Source organism: Mya arenaria, chromosome 8 (genome assembly GCF_026914265.1).
Source record: "Mya arenaria isolate MELC-2E11 chromosome 8, ASM2691426v1".
In the NCBI taxonomy this organism is placed as follows: Eukaryota; Metazoa; Mollusca; class Bivalvia; order Myida; family Myidae; genus Mya; species Mya arenaria.
This window is the reverse complement of record NC_069129.1, coordinates 31481964-31503466: the sequence shown is the minus strand read 5'-3', so window position 1 is coordinate 31503466 and position 21503 is coordinate 31481964. Positions and strand designations below refer to the sequence as shown.

Below are 21503 nucleotides of genomic sequence, written 5' to 3'. Positions count from 1 at the left end.
AAAATGTGACATTGAAATGTCAAGTTTCAAACTGTTTCCTGATTTTGAAGTGCTATTTCCAAATCGGAAGCAAAACAAGCCAAGCTGTGAACACTTCCTGATCAGAGACCATTAGCCCACATCCTGACAAGGAAGACGTTTTAAGCTGCTATTATAAGATTTTTATAGGTGAACTAACAAGTTTCTTAGCATTATATTAATCGCATTTATATAGGTTCATTTTAATTTTAGAAATAGGTGTTATGTGGTTCTTCTAATTATGATATAAGAGGACAGATTGTTCGCATACACCTGCTGTGACACCTAGTTTTAACAATAGGTTCACATTTGTTTAGCAACAAAATGCAGCCCTTACAATAACATTTTTTTTATGATTTGAAATGAAATATTCATAAAAAAATTCTTGGCCAACCTTTGGTCACCTTTAAAGGATCTGACACACTGCAGATATATAATTATAATTAAGAAAAGTATACTATTTATAAAGGATTTACATACATGCCATATTTATGAGAGGCTTCCCAGGGAAGTTTGGTCTGAATTCCAGGGGATTTTGATATTACACCAGGGGATTTTTATGCTACGAAATTAAGCGCAAGATCAACATTTATAATACAATACTGAAAACAGAAATCTGAATTTACTTACATTTATTTATTGAACGAATACACATAATATAAGGAAAAAAACATATTATAAAAGCATCACAGGTTAAAAATAATAGCATGACTATATAATACATCATCTTTATATAAAGAAAAACAGGACGTTATGACTTTACAGGACTAAAATGGTTATAAACTTTACCTAGCATATTCATTTAAGTAACTTGTTATAACACTGAGCAGGATAATAAAATATGTTCACTATTAGTTATATCATGAAATAGTTCCAGCACAACAATTCTTGGGACGTCTACATGGTCTTTGATGGAGTGATTTCATTATTTTTTTTCTACCCACAATAGTATGGCTGCTTCCAACTGTCATGCGTGCAACCTTGATCTAATTTCTGGGGTGTTTTTGGAAGGGGGTTATTCCAGGGGATATTGAATACTCACCGGGGGACCGGGGGATAGGTCGGAATTCCAGTCGCATCCCCCCCTCCCCGGGGATATGTCATGTATGTTTTTATCACATTCAAAGACATGTCTTAGTGTAGACATTAGTGTCAGATGCATGTTGTTTTTTTAAATGTGAATTTTGTACATAAGAAAGAGATGTAGGTCAAGGGAGGGATTTAGTAGAACAATTTTGACGATAAAACGTCCATATAGTTAAGTAGCGTAAGAACTATGAATAAGCAGTCGACCGTGTTTTCTAACATTTTATTCAAAGAAATATTGCACATTTTCTGCAAGGCTTGACACAATCATAAGCACACGTGAACTCTAAATAGGTCATTCATATAGTTTACAATATTACAGACAAAAACGTTAATTTTTCATTAGAGAATGGTAAAGCAAGTTCATTGTTTGTTTTTACCAGATAGTTAGATATGTTTCAAACTCGATTTGTCCTGTTAACAGTTCATAAGCACACCAGATCAGAAATAGTGCCTATAAAATATTTTTTTTTTACACAATGTCTACATTAGTTATTTTTTCTGTTGCTTTTTTGTCAGCTCTTTTAGGTGCTCATATTTCAAATGGGGAGTGTGCACACAGAAATTGCTTCTTTATTGGATAAAGAAAGTAGACTTCCCCATATGTATGGCTTTGCAATATTTTAAAATTTATAAGAATTTGATTAATACATCACGCTTTGAAATAAAAGAAACTCAAAAAGGAAAACGACTTTAAACTGGATCATCGTTTAAAGGGACCAGACGGATGGTCCCAAAATCGGCAAATACAGTATTTCCTCGAAACAAGCATTTAATTGTCAATGTGAGCTACTATGAGGCCGATAATACATCTCTTTACATGATTTAAAAAATAAACGCAAAAATCATGTCGATGTCTCAGTGGAGTTTTCCCATTTAAAAATAGCGCATAGTGGTTTCCACGTTTATAAAAGCGAGGATTTTTTTTCTGAACACCTTGCAAGTCAAGTGAAGCCATGAAGTGTGTATACTTTGCATGTGAAGGTCGCGTGATTAATACAGGTAAATATACCAACGTTATTTTTAAAATTATTCGTTATAGATAAGCCCAGTAAATTTCGAAATGGAAAGATGCGCAAAAAATCGAAAGATGGAAGTGTCGTTAGCGTTGTGATACATCAGTAAATAAGATTCAATGCGTTTTACATAACCATATTAATTTAATGTAAGTTTTTGACAATTGTATTTTTTCTTGCAATTGTATCATATGCTATCTAGTCCTTTTAAGAAAAAATGTAGTCTAAGTACTTTCCGAATTGGTCACTCGTCTAATTTCGATGGCGGATGCGTTGCGATAAAGTGAACTCAGTCTGCTAAATGTAATGGTTGTTTAGCAATAAAATTACGCCGATATATCCCTGGATTGGTGTTTGCTGATTAAATATCTGCAGGTGGCACTGTCAGTATAGCCGTTTGTCGAAGGACATCGATTCCCTTGTGCAGTGTACACACTCGTGTATACCCTAATCGCACCAATTCGTTCGCGAACTGAAAGAAACAATGTCGCTTTGTGAGTAACTGTGCAAAATGTCAGGATGTCTGCGGGACGCCAAATGCATTAAAGAATTACCAATTTAGATAAATGAAGTAAGGTAGAGTACAAATGCGTTTTAAAAAGGCCATTGCAAATCTTAGTAATCTACTTATTCTCTTGATAAACAATCATGGCTTTACTATTATTATTTGCTGTTAAATATAAATGTGTTTATATTGTTATTTCAAAATATTTTCAAAGTGCAAACACGTCTTTATCATAATATCCATCAGTCGATGTGTCTTCCAGCATATATAATCATAGCAAGAATATTGTTTCTTTCTATAACATAAAGCAATGAAAAATACATAACTTTGCATTAATTTATTTTCACATTTTTTTTTACTTTTTTAGAAGAACCCTTAAAAGACAATATAAATGTAGCATGTGGGTATTCAATTGTTTTCCCTCCCTCTTATATGTATATTCGGAACTTTAAAAGCATAATTAATTTTATTCTTACGAATTGATCTATCTTATTTATTTTGATGACGTATTTTACCAGATTAGCAACAAAGGTTTTCCTTACGTTCGATGCATTTTTGCCCCTGCTACCGACCACCACCTTAACCTGAGCTTTGCTCTGCTTCAGAACCGTCACAGCAGGACAAGCTACAAGGTCGCCTTCGGGGGAGAAGGCAGTCTGGAACGGAATGTTCACACTGCCCGGGACAGTGCCTCTTTTGTATCTACGAGAAATTAAGGCCAATTACTTGTTGCTAAGGTCTGGAGGAAATTAAAGCTGCGTATTATTGGATTTGCTTAATGATTTTCAGACTAAACTAATAATTGCTTGGCCTGTAAGGCTTTAAGGGGCAACTGATTTTATTTTCGCAAAATCAGCATCGTTCATTTATAACACAAGCATTGCTAGAACAGTTCCTTAGCGTTACAATACGTGTACATAAAATCTAAAAGAAATCGTTTCGAAAAAGATACATGGAATAGTGTAAGTGTTCTAAAAATCGCCAAGGTTTGCTATAATTTATAACAAATAATACGAGCGAGATGCATTAAGATCCGCGAAAAATACGACAATTTATAATTGCCAAGGTCTGCAAAAAGTAAAAGACAGTTCTATTTTCAAGGACTGAAAAAAGCAAGGACATATATTAATTTCCGCACTCTTCGAGTAATTAAGGAAAATTAATCATGGTGAAGGTCTGCAAGAATTTAAGGACAGCAAAAATTAGAGCAAGAAACATTTCCCAGAAAGGTCATTGGCGTTGTTTACTTCAATCTATTTAGATGAGACCTTTTTGCAGATAATTTTCACTAAGGAGAAAACAACAAGGCCATAAGATAATTAGCATACAATGAAATAGTTAGGTTCATGGAAGTTCAGCAACAACATGTGAATGGTGAGTGGTATGTGTTTATATAACGCAGGAACACGTGGCGGTGCGTTTTAATCGCATATTTTGTGTAATAGGCATTATCATAAATTAATACAGATATTGTAAGGTCAGTAACATACCAGGAAAAATGCTTCTTTTTGTAACAACAAAAAACAATCAAACATACGTAACATTGCATTTATTTATTTTCAAAAATATTGTAGTTTATATTTTAAAAGAAACCCTTAAAGACTATATTTAAATGTAACATGTGGGTATTTATTTTTATTTTCTAAAAGACTATTAAAGGATACTCGTCCTGGGAGCGGACGTCAATGACCAGCAACATGGGCTTAGTGTTGCCTGGTTTCCGAGTAGGACTTCTCGTGCTCGAGTTACCCATGTATTCTCCAAGCTCAAGCAGGTCTTCCGCAGATATTCGAGGACATTTTTCAGATTTAAGCTCATCCAAGGTTAGAGGTTCCATGGACTGAAAACGTGTGTTTGAACAGTTTGTGCATACATGTAGAGGAAGATTTGGGACTGAAGATAGATTGAATGTATGAAACATTCCTGGATTATCGTTTGATCTGATACATTTATAAATTGTAACGATAGTTTGATATTTTTATAATGTGTTTGTTGTCTAATGACGTTGTATGACTCTCATTTTGAGCCGATTGTTTAGAGTTTTGTTAAAATGAACAACTTTGTAAACGTCATCGTTATAAACTTTCAAATCTTTCTTGGTCTGAAATAAATATGGACACATTTGTGCTCATCAGTATTTCAAAAACTGTTCGAGATACCTGTGTTAGATATATTTTCTCACTATATGAGCAGGTTGCAAAAAAGTTCACTTTAAAGGTAAGTGTGTGTTTGTCCTTCGTCCATGTGCTTTTTAAAAACTTGGTTGAATTTCAAGCTACTGTGTGTGTCCATGTATTTTCCATGGTTTTGTTGTTTAATATTTGGTCAACACAGAAGAACGCAATAGGAATCATATGACAAGGCAGCTCATGTAACCTAAGCTGGTAAAGAACAACATTGATACACATTTCTAACATCAATTCCTTGAAAAACCCCATCTTATTTGATAATTACTAATTTACTGTTTATTGGGGCTGAGACAGGGGGGCGAATATACATACCCTCCTGACACGAGGTAATGCCGATACTGGAAAACTGCATGCATTATAATTATCATGTAGTCCATTTGTGTAAAATAGCATAGACATGTTATGAAATACTGGCTACGGTATTAATTTTAATACCAGGTAATAATATTATTTTTTATGACAATAAACTGTCAATAAATAGGGTATACCAACTAATTTGAATGTTCTCAAAATAGTTATCTGTCAATTCCTGTGAAATTATACAGTGCAAACGTAGGGTATACGAAATAATTTGATTGTTCTCAATATGATAATCTATTATTAATATTTTTCCTGTCAAATTGTAATGTGCAAAAAACAGGAACCAAATAAGTTGATGGTTCTCAATATTATTATCTGTAAATGTATTTCCTGTGTAATTGTACTGTGCAAACATAAGGTAAACCAAATAATTTTATGGTTTCTGTTTCATAGTTCAATCTATTTTTTCTACGACATTGGACTGATTGTTCACAATTTTGCAGAAGTTTACAACGTTGTTAAAGTCATCGTTGTTAACTTTTTAATCTGGAAGTTTAATTAATACACATGATCCAATATTTCACTTTTAAAAACTAAAAACGATGTTGTAAATCTGTCAGTTCTGAACAATCGGCCCATTATCCTGTACAAAATTAGGCTGTACCAATTCATTTGATGGTTGTTCATTGTAATCCTTGGAATAGTAGGATAAGTTAGGCTTCTCTTCTGTCTTCTTTACATCCTGCCTTGCATGTTGGCGGTAAGTTGCACTCTTTGGTGTCTTGCAGAATATTTGTATGGAGTCCTTTACACACACTTGTATGTCTATTTCTGGAAAGTTAAAGATACAACATTCTTTGTATAGTCTTTAATACACTGTTGTATGTCTGTTTCTGGAAAGTTAAAGATATAACATTGTTTGTGTAGTATTTGACACACAGTTGTATGTCTATTTCTGGAAAGTTAAAGATATAACATTGTTAGGGTATTTGACACACAGTTGTATGTCTGTTTCTGGAAAGTTAAAGATACAACATTGTTAGTGTAGTATTTGACAAACAGTTGTATGTATGTTTCTGGAAAGTTAAAGATATAGCATTGTTAGTGTAGTATTTGACACACAGTTGTATGTATGTTTCTGGAAAGTTAAAGATACAACATTGTTAGTGTAGTATTTGACACACTGTTATATGTCTGTTCTGGAAAGTTAAAGATATAACATTATTAGTGTAGTATTTGACACATGGTTATATGTCTGTTTCTGGAAAGTTAAAGATATAACATTGTTAGTGTAGTATTTGACACACGGTTATATGTCTGTTTCTGGAAAGTTAAAGATATAACATTGTTAGTGTAGTATTTGACACACTGTTATATGTCTGTTTCTGGTTAAAGATATAACATTGTTAGTGTAGTATTTGACACACAGTTATATGTCTGTTTCTGGAAAGTTAAAGATATAACATTGTTAGTGTAGTATTTGACACACAGTTATATGTCTATTTCTGGAAAGTTAAAGATACAACATTGTTAGTGTAGTATTTGACACACAGTTGTATGTATGTTTCTGGAAAGTTAAAGATATAACATTGTTAGTGTAGTATTTGACAATCAGTTGTATGTATGTTTCTGGAAAGTTAAAGATATAACATTGTTAGTGTAGTATTTGACACACAGTTGTATGTATGTTTCTGGGAAAGTTAAAGATACAACATTGTTAGTGTAGTATTTGACACACAGTTGTATGTATGTTTCTGGAAAGTTAAAGATATAACATTGTTAGTGTAGTATTTGACAATCAGTTGTATGTATGTTTCTGGAAAGTTAAAGATATAACATTGTTAGTGTAGTATTTGACACACAGTTGTATGTATGTTTCTGGGAAAGTTAAAGATACAACATTGTTAGTGTAGTATTTGACACACTGTTATATGTCTGTTTCTGGAAAGTTAAAGATATAACATTGTTAGTGTAGTATTTGACACACGGTTATATGTCTGTTTCTGGAAAGTTAAAGATATAACATTGTTAGTGTAGTATTTGACACACAGTTATATGTCTGTTTCTGGAAAGTTAAAGATATAACATTGTTTGTGTAGTATTTGACACACAGTTGTATGTCTGTTTCTGGAAAGTTAAAGATATAACATTGTTAGTGAAGTATTTGACACACAGTTATATGTATGTTTCTGGAAAGTTAAAGATACAACATTGTTAGTGTAGTATTTGACACACTGTTATATGTCTGTTTCTGGAAAGTTGAAGATATAACATTGTTAGTGTAGTATTTGACACACAGTTATATGTTTATTCTGGAAAGTTAAAGATATAACATTGTTAGTGTAATATTTGACACACTGTTGTATGTCTGTTTCTGGAAAGTTAAAGATACAACATTGTTAGTGTAGTATTTGACACACAGTTATATGTCTGTTTCTGGAAAGTTAAAGATATAACATTGTTTGTGTAGTATTTGACACACACTTGTATGTCCGTTTCTGGAAAGATAAAGATATAACATTGTTAGTGTAGTATTAGACACACAGTTGAATATCTATTTCTGGAAAGTTAAAGATATAACATTGTTAGTGTAGTATTTGACACACAGTTATATGTATGTTTCTGGAAAGTTAAAGATATAACATTGTTAGTGTAGTATTTGACACACAGTTGAATATCTATTTCTGGAAAGTTAAAGATATAACATTGTTTGTGTAGTATTTGACACACAGTTGTATGTCTATTTCTGGAAAGTTAAAGATATAACATTGTTAGTGTAATATTTGACACACTGTTGTATGTCTATTTCTGGAAAGTTAAAGATACAACATTGTTAGTGTAGTATTTGACACACAGTTGTATGTATGTTTCTGGAAAGTTAAAGATATAACATTGTTAGTGTAGTATTTGACACACTGTTGTTTGTCTATTTCTGGAAAGTTAAAGATATAACATTGTTAGTGTAGTATTTGACACACAGTTGTATGTCTATTTCTGGAAAGTTAAAGATATAACATTGTTAGTGTAGTATTTGACAAACAGTTGTATGTCTGTTTCTGGAAAGTTAAAGATATAACATTGTTAGTGTAGTATTTGACACACAGTTGTATGTCTGTTTCTGGAAAGTTAAAGATATAACATTGTTAGTGTAGTATTTGACACACAGTTATATGTCTGTTTCTGGAAAGTTAAAGATATAACATTGTTAGTGTAGTATTTGACACACAGTTATATAAATGTTTCTGGAAAGTTAAAGATACAACATTGTTAGTGTAGTATTTGACACACAGTTGTATGTATGTTTCTGGAAAGTTAAAGATACAACATTGTTAGTGTAGTATTTGACACACAGTTGTATGAATGTTTCTGGAAAGTTAAAGATATAACATTGTTAGTGTAGTATTTGACACACAGTTGTATGTCTGTTCCTGGAAAGTTAAAGATATAACATTGTTAGTGTAGTATTTGACACACAGTTATATGTCTGTTTCTGGAAAGTTAAAGATATAACATTGTTAGTGTAGTATTTGACACACTGTTATATGTATGTTTCTGGAAAGTTAAAGATATAACATTGTTAGTGTAGTATTTGACACACAGTTATATGTCTGTTTCTGAAAAGTTAAAGATATAACATTGTTTGTGTAGTATTTGACACACTGTTGTATGTCTATTTCTTGAAAGAAAGAATACAAAATTGTTAGTGTAGTATTTGACACACAGTTATATGTCTATTTCTGGAAAGTTAAAGATATAACATTGTTAGTGTAGTATTTGACACACTGTTGTTTGTCTATTTCTGGAAAGTTAAAGATATAACATTGTTAGTGTAGTATTTGATACACTGTTGTTTGTCTATTTCTGGAAAGTTAAAGATATAACATTGTTTGTGTAGTATTTGATACACTGTTGTTTGTCTATTTCTGGAAAGTTAAAGATATAACATTGTTAGTGTAGTATTTGATACACTGTTGTTTGTCTATTTCTGGAAAGTTAAAGATATAACATTGTTTGTGTAGTATTTGACACACAGTTGTATGTCTATTTCTGGAAAGTTAAAGATATAACATTGTTAGTGTAGTATTTGACACACTGTTGTATGTCTATTTCTGGAAAGTTAAAGATATAACATTGTTAGTGTAGTATTTGACACACTGTTGTTTGTCTATTTCTGGAAAGTTAAAGATATAACATTGTTAGTGTAGTATTTGACACACAGTTGTATGTCTATTTCTGGAAAGTTAAAGATATAACATTGTTAGTGTAGTATTTGACACACAGTTGTATGTCTATTTCTGGAAAGTTAAAGATATAACATTGTTAGTGTAGTATTTGACACACAGTTATATGTCTATTTCTGGAAAGTTAAAGATACAACATTGTTAGTGTAGTATTTGACACACAGTTGTATGTATGTTTCTGGAAAGTTAAAGATATAGCATTGTTAGTGTAGTATTTGACACACAGTTGTATGTATGTTTCTGGAAAGTTAAAGATACAACATTGTTAGTGTAGTATTTGACACACTGTTATATGTCTGTTCTGGAAAGTTAAAGATATAACATTATTAGTGTAGTATTTGACACATGGTTATATGTCTGTTTCTGGAAAGTTAAAGATATAACATTGTTAGTGTAGTATTTGACACACGGTTATATGTCTGTTTCTGGAAAGTTAAAGATATAACATTGTTAGTGTAGTATTTGACACACTGTTATATGTCTGTTTCTGGTTAAAGATATAACATTGTTAGTGTAGTATTTGACACACAGTTATATGTCTGTTTCTGGAAAGTTAAAGATATAACATTGTTAGTGTAGTATTTGACACACAGTTGTATGTCTATTTCTGGAAAGTTAAAGATACAACATTGTTAGTGTAGTATTTGACACACAGTTGTATGTATGTTTCTGGAAAGTTAAAGATATAACATTGTTAGTGTAGTATTTGACACACAGTTGTATGTATGTTTCTGGAAAGTTAAAGATATAACATTGTTAGTGTAGTATTTGACACACAGTTGTATGTATGTTTCTGGGAAAGTTAAAGATACAACATTGTTAGTGTAGTATTTGACACACTGTTATATGTATGTTTCTGGAAAGTTAAAGATATAACATTGTTAGTGTAGTATTTGACACACAGTTATATGTCTGTTTCTGGAAAGTTAAAGATACAACATTGTTTGTATAGTATTTGACACACTGCTGTATGTCTATTTCTGGAAAGAAAGAATACAACATTGTTAGTGTAGTATTTGATACACTGTTGTATGTCTATTTCTGGAAAGTTAAAGATATAACATTGTTAGTGTAGTATTTGACACACTGTTGTTTGTCTATTTCTGGAAAGTTAAAGATATAACATTGTTTGTGTAGTATTTGATACACTGTTTTTTGTCTATTTCTGGAAAGTTAAAGATATAACATTGTTAGTGTAGTATTTGACACACTGTTGTTTGTCTATTTCTGGAAAGTTAAAGAATACAACATTGTTTGTGTAGTATTTGACACACAGTTATATGTCTATTTCTGGAAAGTTAAAGATATAACATTGTTTGTGTAGTATTTGACACACAGTTGTATGTCTATTTCTGGAAAGTTAAAGATATAACATTGTTAGTGTAGTATTTGACACACTGTTGTATGTCTGTTTCTGGAAAGTTAAAGATATAACATTGTTTGTATAGTATTTGACACACTGCTGTATGTCTATTTCTGGAAAGTTAAAGATACAACATTGTTTGTATAGTATTTGACACACAGTTGTATGTCTATTTCTGGAAAGTTAAAGATATAACATTGTTAGTGTAGTATTTGACACACAGTTGTATGTCTATTTCTGGAAAGATAAAGATATAACATTGTTAGTGTAATATTTGACACACTGTTGTATGTCTATTTCTGGAAAGTTAAAGATATAACATTGTTTGTGTAGTATTTGATACACTGTTGTATGTCTATTTCTGGAAAGTTAAAGATACAACATTGTTTGTATAGTATTTGACACACTGCTGTATGTCTATTTCTGGAAAGAAAGAATACAACATTGTTAGTGTAGTATTTGATACACTGTTGTATGTCTATTTCTGGAAAGCTAAAGATACAACAGTGTTTGTATAGTATTCGACACACTGTTGTATGTCTATATCTGGAAAGTTAAATATACAAGTCTTTGACACACTGTTGTATGTCTATATCTGAAAAGATAAAGATACAACATTGTTTGTATAGGCTAACACACAGTTGTATGTCTATTTCTGGAAACTAAGAATACAAAATGGTTTGTACCAAGCATTGATAGTAAAAGAGGCAAAAAATAAGGTTGGACAATACTAATATAATTTTGCTCAATTGTGAAGACATTTGCAAGCTGATATGAATCACTCTGGGGTCCATTACCTGTGGGCAGAAAACAGTACTGTGTTCTTTTTGAGAGGCCACAACTTCTTGGGTGAGAGGTGTGGACACCAACTGTATACCACTAAAATAATGTTTCGTTAAATATGATCTGAAAAAGACAATTGGAACAACAACTGGCTAGAAGGAACTGGATTATACTCGCTATCTTAACTTCTGATTGACAGTCTGTATGCCTATAAAGAAAGTAGCCTAGCATTGTAATACAAGTCTTTCATTTTTCAGATTTAAAAATGACAAAAAACTCAGTTAATTGAATGATAAAAGTGAACAATTAAAATGATAAAAGTTAATATTTTTTCTTTATAACATAAAGAGGATTGGCCAATTAAATACTTCAATGGTATCTAAAACATTATTTTTCTAAAAGTGAATATACATGTAACTTTCTTAATAAATTTCATATAAAACATTAATAATGCTAACACAAGTAATATAATTACTTCTCTTGATATCAAGTTGTTTTGGGATCAAAACCAAGTGTACAGATAATGAAATGTTAAAACATTATTTTCAAATCTTTATAAGAGAAAAATACTTAGTTTACAAAGGAAAAATTAGAGCAAAAAATATGACTGTCACAATTTCTTTGTTTTTGCAATAAAGTTAAGGTAAAAGGTGATAGATCAGGCCAATTTTTTAAAACCTCACTTATAAAAGAGAAGCAGAAATGTGGAATGTCCTCATTAAAGCTTTGTTAATATATATACATATTGTACTTTATTCAGGGTCATTTGGTATTTGATATAAGGTAATATAAGGCCATACAAATTACCTGGCATGTCAGAGAAGAGTAATATGCACTCATTAAAGCCGTAGGAGAGCAACCGATCGTGAAACTGCTGGAGTATTGCCACACCCACACACAACGGAAATGAGGAGTTGCCTAGCAACAATGTGTCCCACAAATGAAAGACCTTCTGGAGCGGAAATACGTCTGAAGGGAAATAGGCAGAACAATAACTTGCTGAGAGACAGAAAATCAACCATATTTTTTAGATTGACACAATTATTCAATATTCATTATAATGTTTAATGAAATGCCATATAAATCAAAGATACATGTAGTATTATTATAAATCCAAGTGTTGGCCAATTTTTTGGTGAATCTCATAAGACAGTCATTAAATTTGATAACTTTCAATGAATACATATACCAGATGAAAAAGTAATTGTGCAAAAAAAGGATGTGGAAAAAACATGGTCAAATATTAAAAAACATCATTCTTTACCATTTTGCATGCTTGTATAATTCAATGTACAGGTAATATATAGGTATCCATAAAACATGTGATATCATTTATAAATTTAAAAACTGGTTTTAATTTGTTCCTTTCTTAAAGGTTTTGTATTTTTGCAAGCAGATTCACTTTATATACGCTTAATAGTATATTTAAAATACCGTATGTAAAAATTGATAATGGTTACAATTTAAGATTATAAGTCTAACAGGTAAATTTGTCCACTGTGGAATGTATATCATAAATAGTTTGAAATGATGGCATAAACATTAATTTTATCAAAAAACCAAGTTTTTACTGTTATAACCAACTGTGCAAAACCAAAGATAATTTTGTGTTATATGGGATGCTATTATGAATAACAACTACCAAGCTATAATTATCAGAAAAAATGTCATATATTATTTTAAGAATACTCACGAGCAAACATTGTCAAAAACCATGGTATCGCATACAGCTGAAACAAATACATTGAGAAAACCAGTTATTTATTTTGAAAAGTAGACACTAGACTTTCACTTTAAACAACTTTGTATGTTTGTTTAAAAAAGTATGATATTGTTACCTCTTATACATATATGATAACAGCGCTGCATTGCGAAAGCCAATTTAATTGTCTGTTGTTGATTTCAGTTAAAAAGGAGCAATTCTATACAATCATTTCAGGCAGAGTTATGGACCTTGTTACAAATCCCCTGTTACCAAGTTTCATTTAAATATCTTGAACTGTTTTTGAGTTTTGATGTTCAAGTGTTTTCACTAAGACAACACCAATGAAGTCAATGAAGTCAAGGTCACATTGTCAACACCATGGCATTGACAATACCTCAAAAACTTTTCCATGAAAAACAGACAGGCTAACAAATAGCAATGTAGTGGTTCTTTTAATAGGAAACACTGTAAGCTGATGCAATGTAACCACTTCTGAGCTTAAGGCCAATATAAATTAATTCCTAAATTTTCATCCTTTTCTTTAAATAGGGGTGGGATAACATTTTTGTTATTTTTCTTAAATGACTGTTTCAAAATTGAATTCATGTTCATGCTCTTTCGTATTGCGCAAGGGGCCATAAACATGTGTTTCTAGACATAAAACAATGACCATGATTGTAACACTTCTCCTTTTCTGCATGTGAATGATTACATCGACACCGGCTGGTATGAATAAAGGCTGTTCCCGGACAGTACCAGACCGATACACAAATTCAGACCCTAGTTCAACATTTTTATTTGAGTCAATAAAATGAAAGCGGCTGCAAAAAAGAGGGGGCGGGCAGGGATAAAAATCTACAATGTTTTATAGTCGCCTAATAATCAATTGATCAAGGTGCAAACCTCGACAATAAATACAGCTAGTGTTGTAGGCCTTAAAACATATAGTTGTATTATAGCTGGTTACAGGCAGATTCAACTGAATATCGGAACAGTTTTCCACAATGTGAAGGGTGATAATGAGAACACACTTCCTCAACATTATTTTTCCCTTGAAAAAAAACACCAGACATAATCTTTAGTCTTAAAGTCAGTCTAACATAAATTTTACTTTTGAAAGTCAATCTATCATTGTAATATGAGAATGCTAGATATTTCAAGCATGCTATATATGTAATGCATGTCTTACATCTGGTATAAAGCCGATTCCCTCCATGTGGTTGGACAATTCTGGATCATGAAAGGCGATCAGGTGGCTGAATACTGGCAGATATTCTGCAAACAATGTGACATAATTTATAAATACATTCTGGATGAGAAGTATGGAAACATGCAGCAGTCAGAGTTTGATAGAAACAGTTTAATTACAGCAAAACAGATGCAGATATTCTGCAAACATTCTGACATAAGCTATAAATACATTCTGGATGAGAAGTATCAGGATATGCAGCAGGATATGCAGCAGTCTGGGTTAGATTGAAACAGTCAAATTACAGCAATATAAGTGCAGATATTCTTGAAGAAAGACCCTTTGGAAATACAGAACGCATCCAAAGTAATACTAAAAAAACTGTTTTAGAAGCAAGTAAGTCGGCCAGTCAAATTATTATTGTGGTGAAACATCAGTCTCAATTGATTAAAACTGTCTCAATTTTATTGAAACTGTTTAATGACAGCAATGAAAGTAGCAATACTGTCAATGCCCTCTAGCTCTAGAGTGATTCTGATCTCTAGAATTGCAGTCCATGTAACAAACATAATAGGTAATTCAATAACATTTTACAAAACTCAGTGTCTATATTCGCTGCTTAATATTATATATCGGAAAGGATATAAGCAATTTGAAACAATGTGTTATACCAATGACTATTGAACAATGCTATGTATAATAAGGCTCCAATTTCTCGAAACTTCTTTAGTCCTTTATAACAGGATTAAGCTAAACTCACTATTTCTGTTGTTCTATAATATGCATTATATTTACTTCTTTAAGAGCTTTTAGAAATTATATGAGAAAAATCTGTACGCTAATTAGAAGAAACCATTTTTCATTAATCAAAGTCCATTATTAGTATGTATTTTGGCTAATTGAAATAAGCGACTTAAGCCTGTTAAGCTTAAGAAGTTTCGAGAAATTGGGGCCCGATCCTGTCAACTCCACCTCAGTAATTTACTCCTTTTAAGCCCATATCTTGTTAACAAATATTATTGATAGTAAGAGCATAACTGTTCAACTATTATAAGGTTGATACTTTTCTTTCTACAAATACTGTGAAAGGCTCTGCCATCATGATTTTTTTTTTTAATTTAGCACCAAAAATAATGTATGCATTTTGGAATTTTGCTTTTATCATCAGGTCATAATATGAATGTTAATATTGGTTCCTGAAAATCAACTAATCAGTGGGTTCTGTATTTCGAATATCACACCAGATATTGTAGTCACCTTTGAAAATTTGACTTTGACAAGTGAGCTGCAGATCAAATACCAATACTCAATTATTTTTTATCCAGTCACACAAGGGGCATAACTTGACAATAATTAAAGCCAGAGGCTTTGAATTTCATAGGGCCAAAAAAAAAAAATTGTTCGTTTAGGGTAACCTTCCCAAAATGTCTAGGTAGGGTAGGTAGGGATTTTTTTGGATTTAAAAAAAAAAAAAATTCAAAATCTGTCATAAGTTCAGAGTGTTTTCTTGCACATGGCAGTCTTTCCTACATTACTGTCATTGCCTGACTTTGTTTTATCATATAAACAATAATTCTGATTAAAATCTGCATTTATCCCCCCTTCGTAACTCTCTATTCGCTTACGAATATTTTTTTGGCTCAGAAACGGAAAAAAAATAGTTAGGGTTGGCGCATTCCCCGAAACAGACATATTTTTTTTTTTTTAGGCTTAGGCATAATTGCGTCAGGCAACATGCGTATGAAGTTTCATTTAAATACCTTGAGTAATGGCCAAGGTTAAAGATTTCGCACAACGACTTTACAATGACTATGACAACAGTTACTATACACAAAGGCTATGTAAAAACCTTGACCTTTGTCATTGAAAAACAGATCAGTTAATTATGTAATTTTCCATGAACTTAAACTTACACTGACTATAATATAATCTTTAAACTAAGTTAATTAACTGAAAGTCGAGTTTTATTACTGATTATTGCAATATAATATTTTTATAATATAATCATAATATATATGATGCTATGACACACACAGTTCTATAGCAGAGCTGACATGCGAAAAACCAGTTCGAGAACCTGTACTGATATCAAATAATTACTCAACAAGACACGCCGCAATGAGACGAAACCAGGTTTTCAAAGATTGACAGAAAAACTTCAGCCTGTGTTGTGAAGAGGGCCAAATGTTCTACTGGTTACAGAAATGTATTGAAGCATACACTTATTGAAGATTTTGCAACCAATTTATATTGTATCTTAATCTTCTATAATACTGCAAGGGCACTGTAACATTAGGAAAAATATACACAAAAGTTTTACTTGTGAGCCAGATAAATCTGCCTTTAGGTCAATATAGCATTTCTATAGCCCTCGATTGGTTGGAAAAAAATATTTCCTTAAAATATGCTTGGGTAGAAAACGTGTAGCTATTTCACAAACAGTAACACGGTTAAGTTGTAATAAATCAACTGTTTTTCAAGTTTTAGTAACAGTGGAATTGACCTTGACCCTAGGGGCCCCAAATGCAATCTTATGAAAGGTCTCAATAAAGTGTTCCTATATACCAAGTTTTGTCACAATATGTCAACCCTAACTAATCATATTTTGTTTCAACAGTTTTTCTATCTTTAGTAACAGTGACCTTGAACTGGACCCTAGGGGCCCAAAAAGCAATTCTGTGAAAGGTGTTTATTTGAGTTCCCTACATTCCAAGTTTGGTCACAGTATGTCAACCCTAACTAAAGATATTCAGTGTCAACCATTTTTCTATTTTTAGTGACAGTAACCTAATGACCCTAGGGGCCCAAAACACAATACAATGAAAGGTCTCCATAAACTCTTCCAACAAGTGAGGTTTTGTCACAATAATGTCAACCCTAACTAACGATATTCAGTTTCAACCATTTTTTTCTATTTTTAGTAAGAGTTATCTTGACTTATAATGAACCTAGGGGCCCAAACACAATCCCATTAAAAATCTCCATAAACTCTCCCTCTATACCAAGTTTGGTCGCAATATGCCAACCCTAACTAAAAATATTCATTGTCAACTGTTTTTTTCTTTTTTTAGTAACAGTGACCTTGAACCTTTGGGCCCCAAACGCAATCCAATGAAAAGCCTCGGAGTCCATAATCTTTTCCTATATACCAAATTTGATCACAATATGTCAACCCTAGCTAAAGTTATCTAGAGTGAGTTTGTCACCACCAGGCCACCAGTCAGCCCAAACAATGACAAACATCATTCTAGTAATGCACCAGTCAATTGTAACCACAGCCCCCCCAGGTCCAAGGAATAGCGGGGACTTTGACTTTCGGTCCAGCCAAGACCGGGCAAAATCTCCGCCCTGCTGGGACGAACTGCTGGTAAAAACCCCTCCAAATGCCCCCGCACCCAAGGGACCCAAGATAAGGTCAATTTCCCGCTATATTTGGTGTGAAGACAAAACCACCGCATTCACCCGGCACTGCGGGGCCACCTGGAAGGTATCAACACGGCCCATGGCTATCCCCGGTAAACTCCCCGGACCTGGGGGGGCCGTGGTTACAATTGACTGGTGCATAATCAGGTTTCACTATCGTTTTTTGTATAGCCTTGTGTAATATGGCATGAAATGTCTACTAAACCCCCATTAAGCCACAATGCAGCATTGAAAGTTTAAAATTTCAATCAAAACACATTAAAACCATTGTGATGTGAGACATGAAATGGAGTATTTTGCAATCCTAGAGGGTAAACAAGTTTTTGTTTCACATATTCTGCATCTAAAACTCTTTCAAAAGATACCAGAATAACATGACAGGCACGTAAAACAAAACATATCTGTGTTTTCGATACCTTAAACAAATTAATATCCCCTGACCAGCCAAACAAAGGCTTAAGATGTGTTAAACAAATTAATATTCCGCCAAACACAGGCATGATTTGTAATAAACAGACTAATTTCCCGCCAAACACACTCTGTCTACTGCTATATCTCATGCCACCGGCGAGTTATGAACTTTGTCTGAAGTGACTTTTTTGTCATCATATGATATAACGGATACATTTACGAGTGATTGTATATAGTTGAACAGTTCCAAAATAATTGCATAAATACGCTAAAAGCTCTTTCTTGTACAATTCTAACCGAATGAGCAAACTTACCTTGTATAATTGGAGAATTATCCTTCAGGAAAAAGTTATGTAGGTACTTCGGAATAAATGCTTTGATGCATGAATAGGCAAGGGCTGTAATGGAAATACACTTTATATGAAACAAGAACTGTCACAGAGACAGCGCGCTCGACTGTTCCACCGCTTTTCAGTGTATGGATTGAAAAGTTTTAGCGAAACATGCATGGATCATTGTTGGATTAGATTTCAATGCAATACATGATGTGCTGAGATATTTACATAAATTAAATTGGAAAATATTTGAGGTGGTACACAAACTGTAATGTAAATTCTAAGTAAAAAAAGGGGCATAATTCTTTCAAAATGCTTGATACAGTGACCTCCTTCTGTGTACAGGTTGGGGGCATGATGGTGAACAAGCGTGCAAAGTTTCAAAGCCAGATGTCAATGGACTTTGAAAATATTTGAGATGGTACACAAACTTTAACATAAATTTTAAGTAAAAAAAGGGGCATTATTTTGTCAAAATGCTTGATAAGAGTTACCTCCTCCTGTGTACAGGTTGTAGGCATGATGGTGAACAAGCGTGCAAAGTTTCAAAGCCAGATGTCAATGGACTTTGAAAATATTTGAGGTGATACGCAAACTTTAACATAAATTCTAAGTAGAAAAAGGGGCATAACTTTGTCAAAATGCTTGATAAAGTTACCTCCTCCTGTGTACAGGTTGGGGGCATGATGGTGAACAAATGTGCAAAGTTTCAAAGCCATATGTCAATGGACTTTGAAAAAATTTGAGGTGATACGCAAACTTTAACATATGTGGTTATGCCGACGCTCGGGGGACTAGGATAGCTCTCCTTATTCTTCGCATAGTCAAGCTAAAAACTGACGCCATTCGCACAATAACAAAAGGCAAGGCTGCATCAGTCTTCTCATTGAAAATTAACATGAAAGGTTCTAAGAGACTGCAAGCCATATTTAATTTTGATAGACCCTAAGAGACGTCCGTTTTAAAAAGTATTTTGACCAACAAAGTATAAAATCAGACTAATAGGTAATGTCTGCTAATCAAAGCCAAACAATTTTGTGATTTAACATTTCTCAAAATGTCAACTCCTGCTACCATTCAAGCTACCATTAAAATAGATCCGCTTCATAAGGAAAAAGATCACACGAAATGCCATCTGAAATCTGTTAGACCATCCATAGAAAAAACGTTTGAAGAGAAATGACCCAGACTCTTTTGAAGCCATATGGGTTCTTTGCAAGAGAAATGTCATTTGAAATTTAATAATGTGACCTTACCAAGGATTTTCCAGTGGCAGTGATTTTTTTTTTAATTTGAGTTGACTGAAGGTAAGCCATCGCCATCATTAGGATGAAAAGATGTTGTAGTGCATTTAAGATATTAACATCAAGATTAGTTCTATGGTATTTATAATTATGGTATTATAATCTATATTGATTAGCCACTATATTATATTTGAATGGATTACATTTTCGAATATCACCATAATGGAACCTGAATTATGATACAATATATCAAAGGGAGGTAATAAAACAAATTTTCACAATGATTTTAAATTTTATGTAAATTTAATTTGTTTGTTTCTTAAATAACATAATTTCTAAATCAAAAAAAAGCTCTTGATAAAACCTTTTTTCTTTCAAACTTCACATTTTATAAAATAAAACTTAAAAAATAAGATTTTTATTGTATATAGATGATGGGTAAATTACCTTAACATTAAACAAAAGAACAGAACAAGAATTCCGCTGAGCAAACGAAAATGATCATCTGTTTCCCCATTCAAACAAAAGGCAGGCATAACTCAATAATGATTAAAGCCATAGTTATGGGCCATGCTATGCATGTTCAAATTGTATCTGGCACATCTGTATCCAGTTTCATTTGAACATCATTAATGATGTCTAGTTATACCAAGACTTATGTTTTTGTAGTACTGTGATACCGCTGATGGGAACAATGTCAAAACCAAATCTATGATAAAGATTAATACCAAAAAAACAGCAACTGGACACAGAAATGGTTTAAAGTTGTGTTATGGAAATAAGGAGTTAAATTTAAAAGAAATGGCAGGTGAATTTAACAGCATGAAAACCAATCAGTATTCATATGAAGTTTCATGATGAAAGTACAATACTTCTGGTACTACATTCTACACAATATTTTGTAATACAGTTTTTACTAATTAAAGGGCCAAAACTCTTGTTAAACAGAGTAGAGTGTAAAAGGAATGGCAAGTGTACAACATTCCTATAAAGTTTCATGAATGTGTGTGCAATACAATTGGAGCCCAATGCAACACATGATGTTTTAGACATTTCTTTTGCTTATTAAAGGGCCATAACTCTGCCCAAGTAAAATGTGTAACTAGTGGCAGGTGCACAACTTCTCAGGACGACCAACATACCTATGACATTTCATATGTGTAGGTGCAATACTTCTACTGCTGCATGCAACACAATATTTTTTAGACATATTTTTACTAAGTCAAGGGCCATAACTCTTGTTAGCCCATGTGAAATTTGATAAAAATAGGAGGTGTACCACAGCCCTCATTGACAGGCATTTCTATGAAGTAACATATGTGTAACACATGTTCACATGTTTAATACCATTTTTTCCAAGTCTATGGCCATTACTCTTTTAAGAAATGTGACAAACATTTAGCAGATGCACAACAGCCCATGGTTTTTCAAGAATAACTTTACCTTCATTGTTAAAGTTTAATGCCAGGAAAGGAGCACAAAGGGAGTCCAGGCCCTGCCAATAAACGTACTGTGGATGACTGACTATCCAAGCCTTAAGAACTCTCTTGAACTTAGCGTGTGCTGTCGGGGACGCAAGGAGCTCGTGGTATTGGTGGCATCTGGGAATATCTACGGCAATCTGTAAAGCAAATGTTATGTTTGCCAATTTTTAAATGGTACAATTGAAAGTTAAAAGGTACTTCTTGCCAACTA

At 32.7% G+C, this 21503-nt stretch overlaps 1 protein-coding gene across 1 annotated transcript in view; it reads right to left on the bottom strand.

Annotated features, from left to right (window-relative positions):
• Positions 1-1313: 1313 nt before the first annotated feature.
• The window catches only part of LOC128242687 (TBC domain-containing protein kinase-like protein), a 121390-nt gene continuing 101200 nt past the window's right edge, over positions 1314-21503 (bottom strand). The window contains exons 18-26 of the mRNA XM_052959941.1: positions 21252-21429; positions 18544-18627; positions 14396-14481; positions 13195-13231; positions 12309-12470; positions 5779-5945; positions 4290-4465; positions 3168-3327; positions 1314-2592 (exon numbers count right to left, since the gene is read on the bottom strand). Of these exons, the coding sequence (XP_052815901.1) occupies positions 2482-2592; positions 3168-3327; positions 4290-4465; positions 5779-5945; positions 12309-12470; positions 13195-13231; positions 14396-14481; positions 18544-18627; positions 21252-21429 (1161 nt within the window). The 3' untranslated portion in view covers positions 1314-2481. The remainder of the gene's footprint in view (positions 2593-3167; positions 3328-4289; positions 4466-5778; positions 5946-12308; positions 12471-13194; positions 13232-14395; positions 14482-18543; positions 18628-21251; positions 21430-21503) is intronic.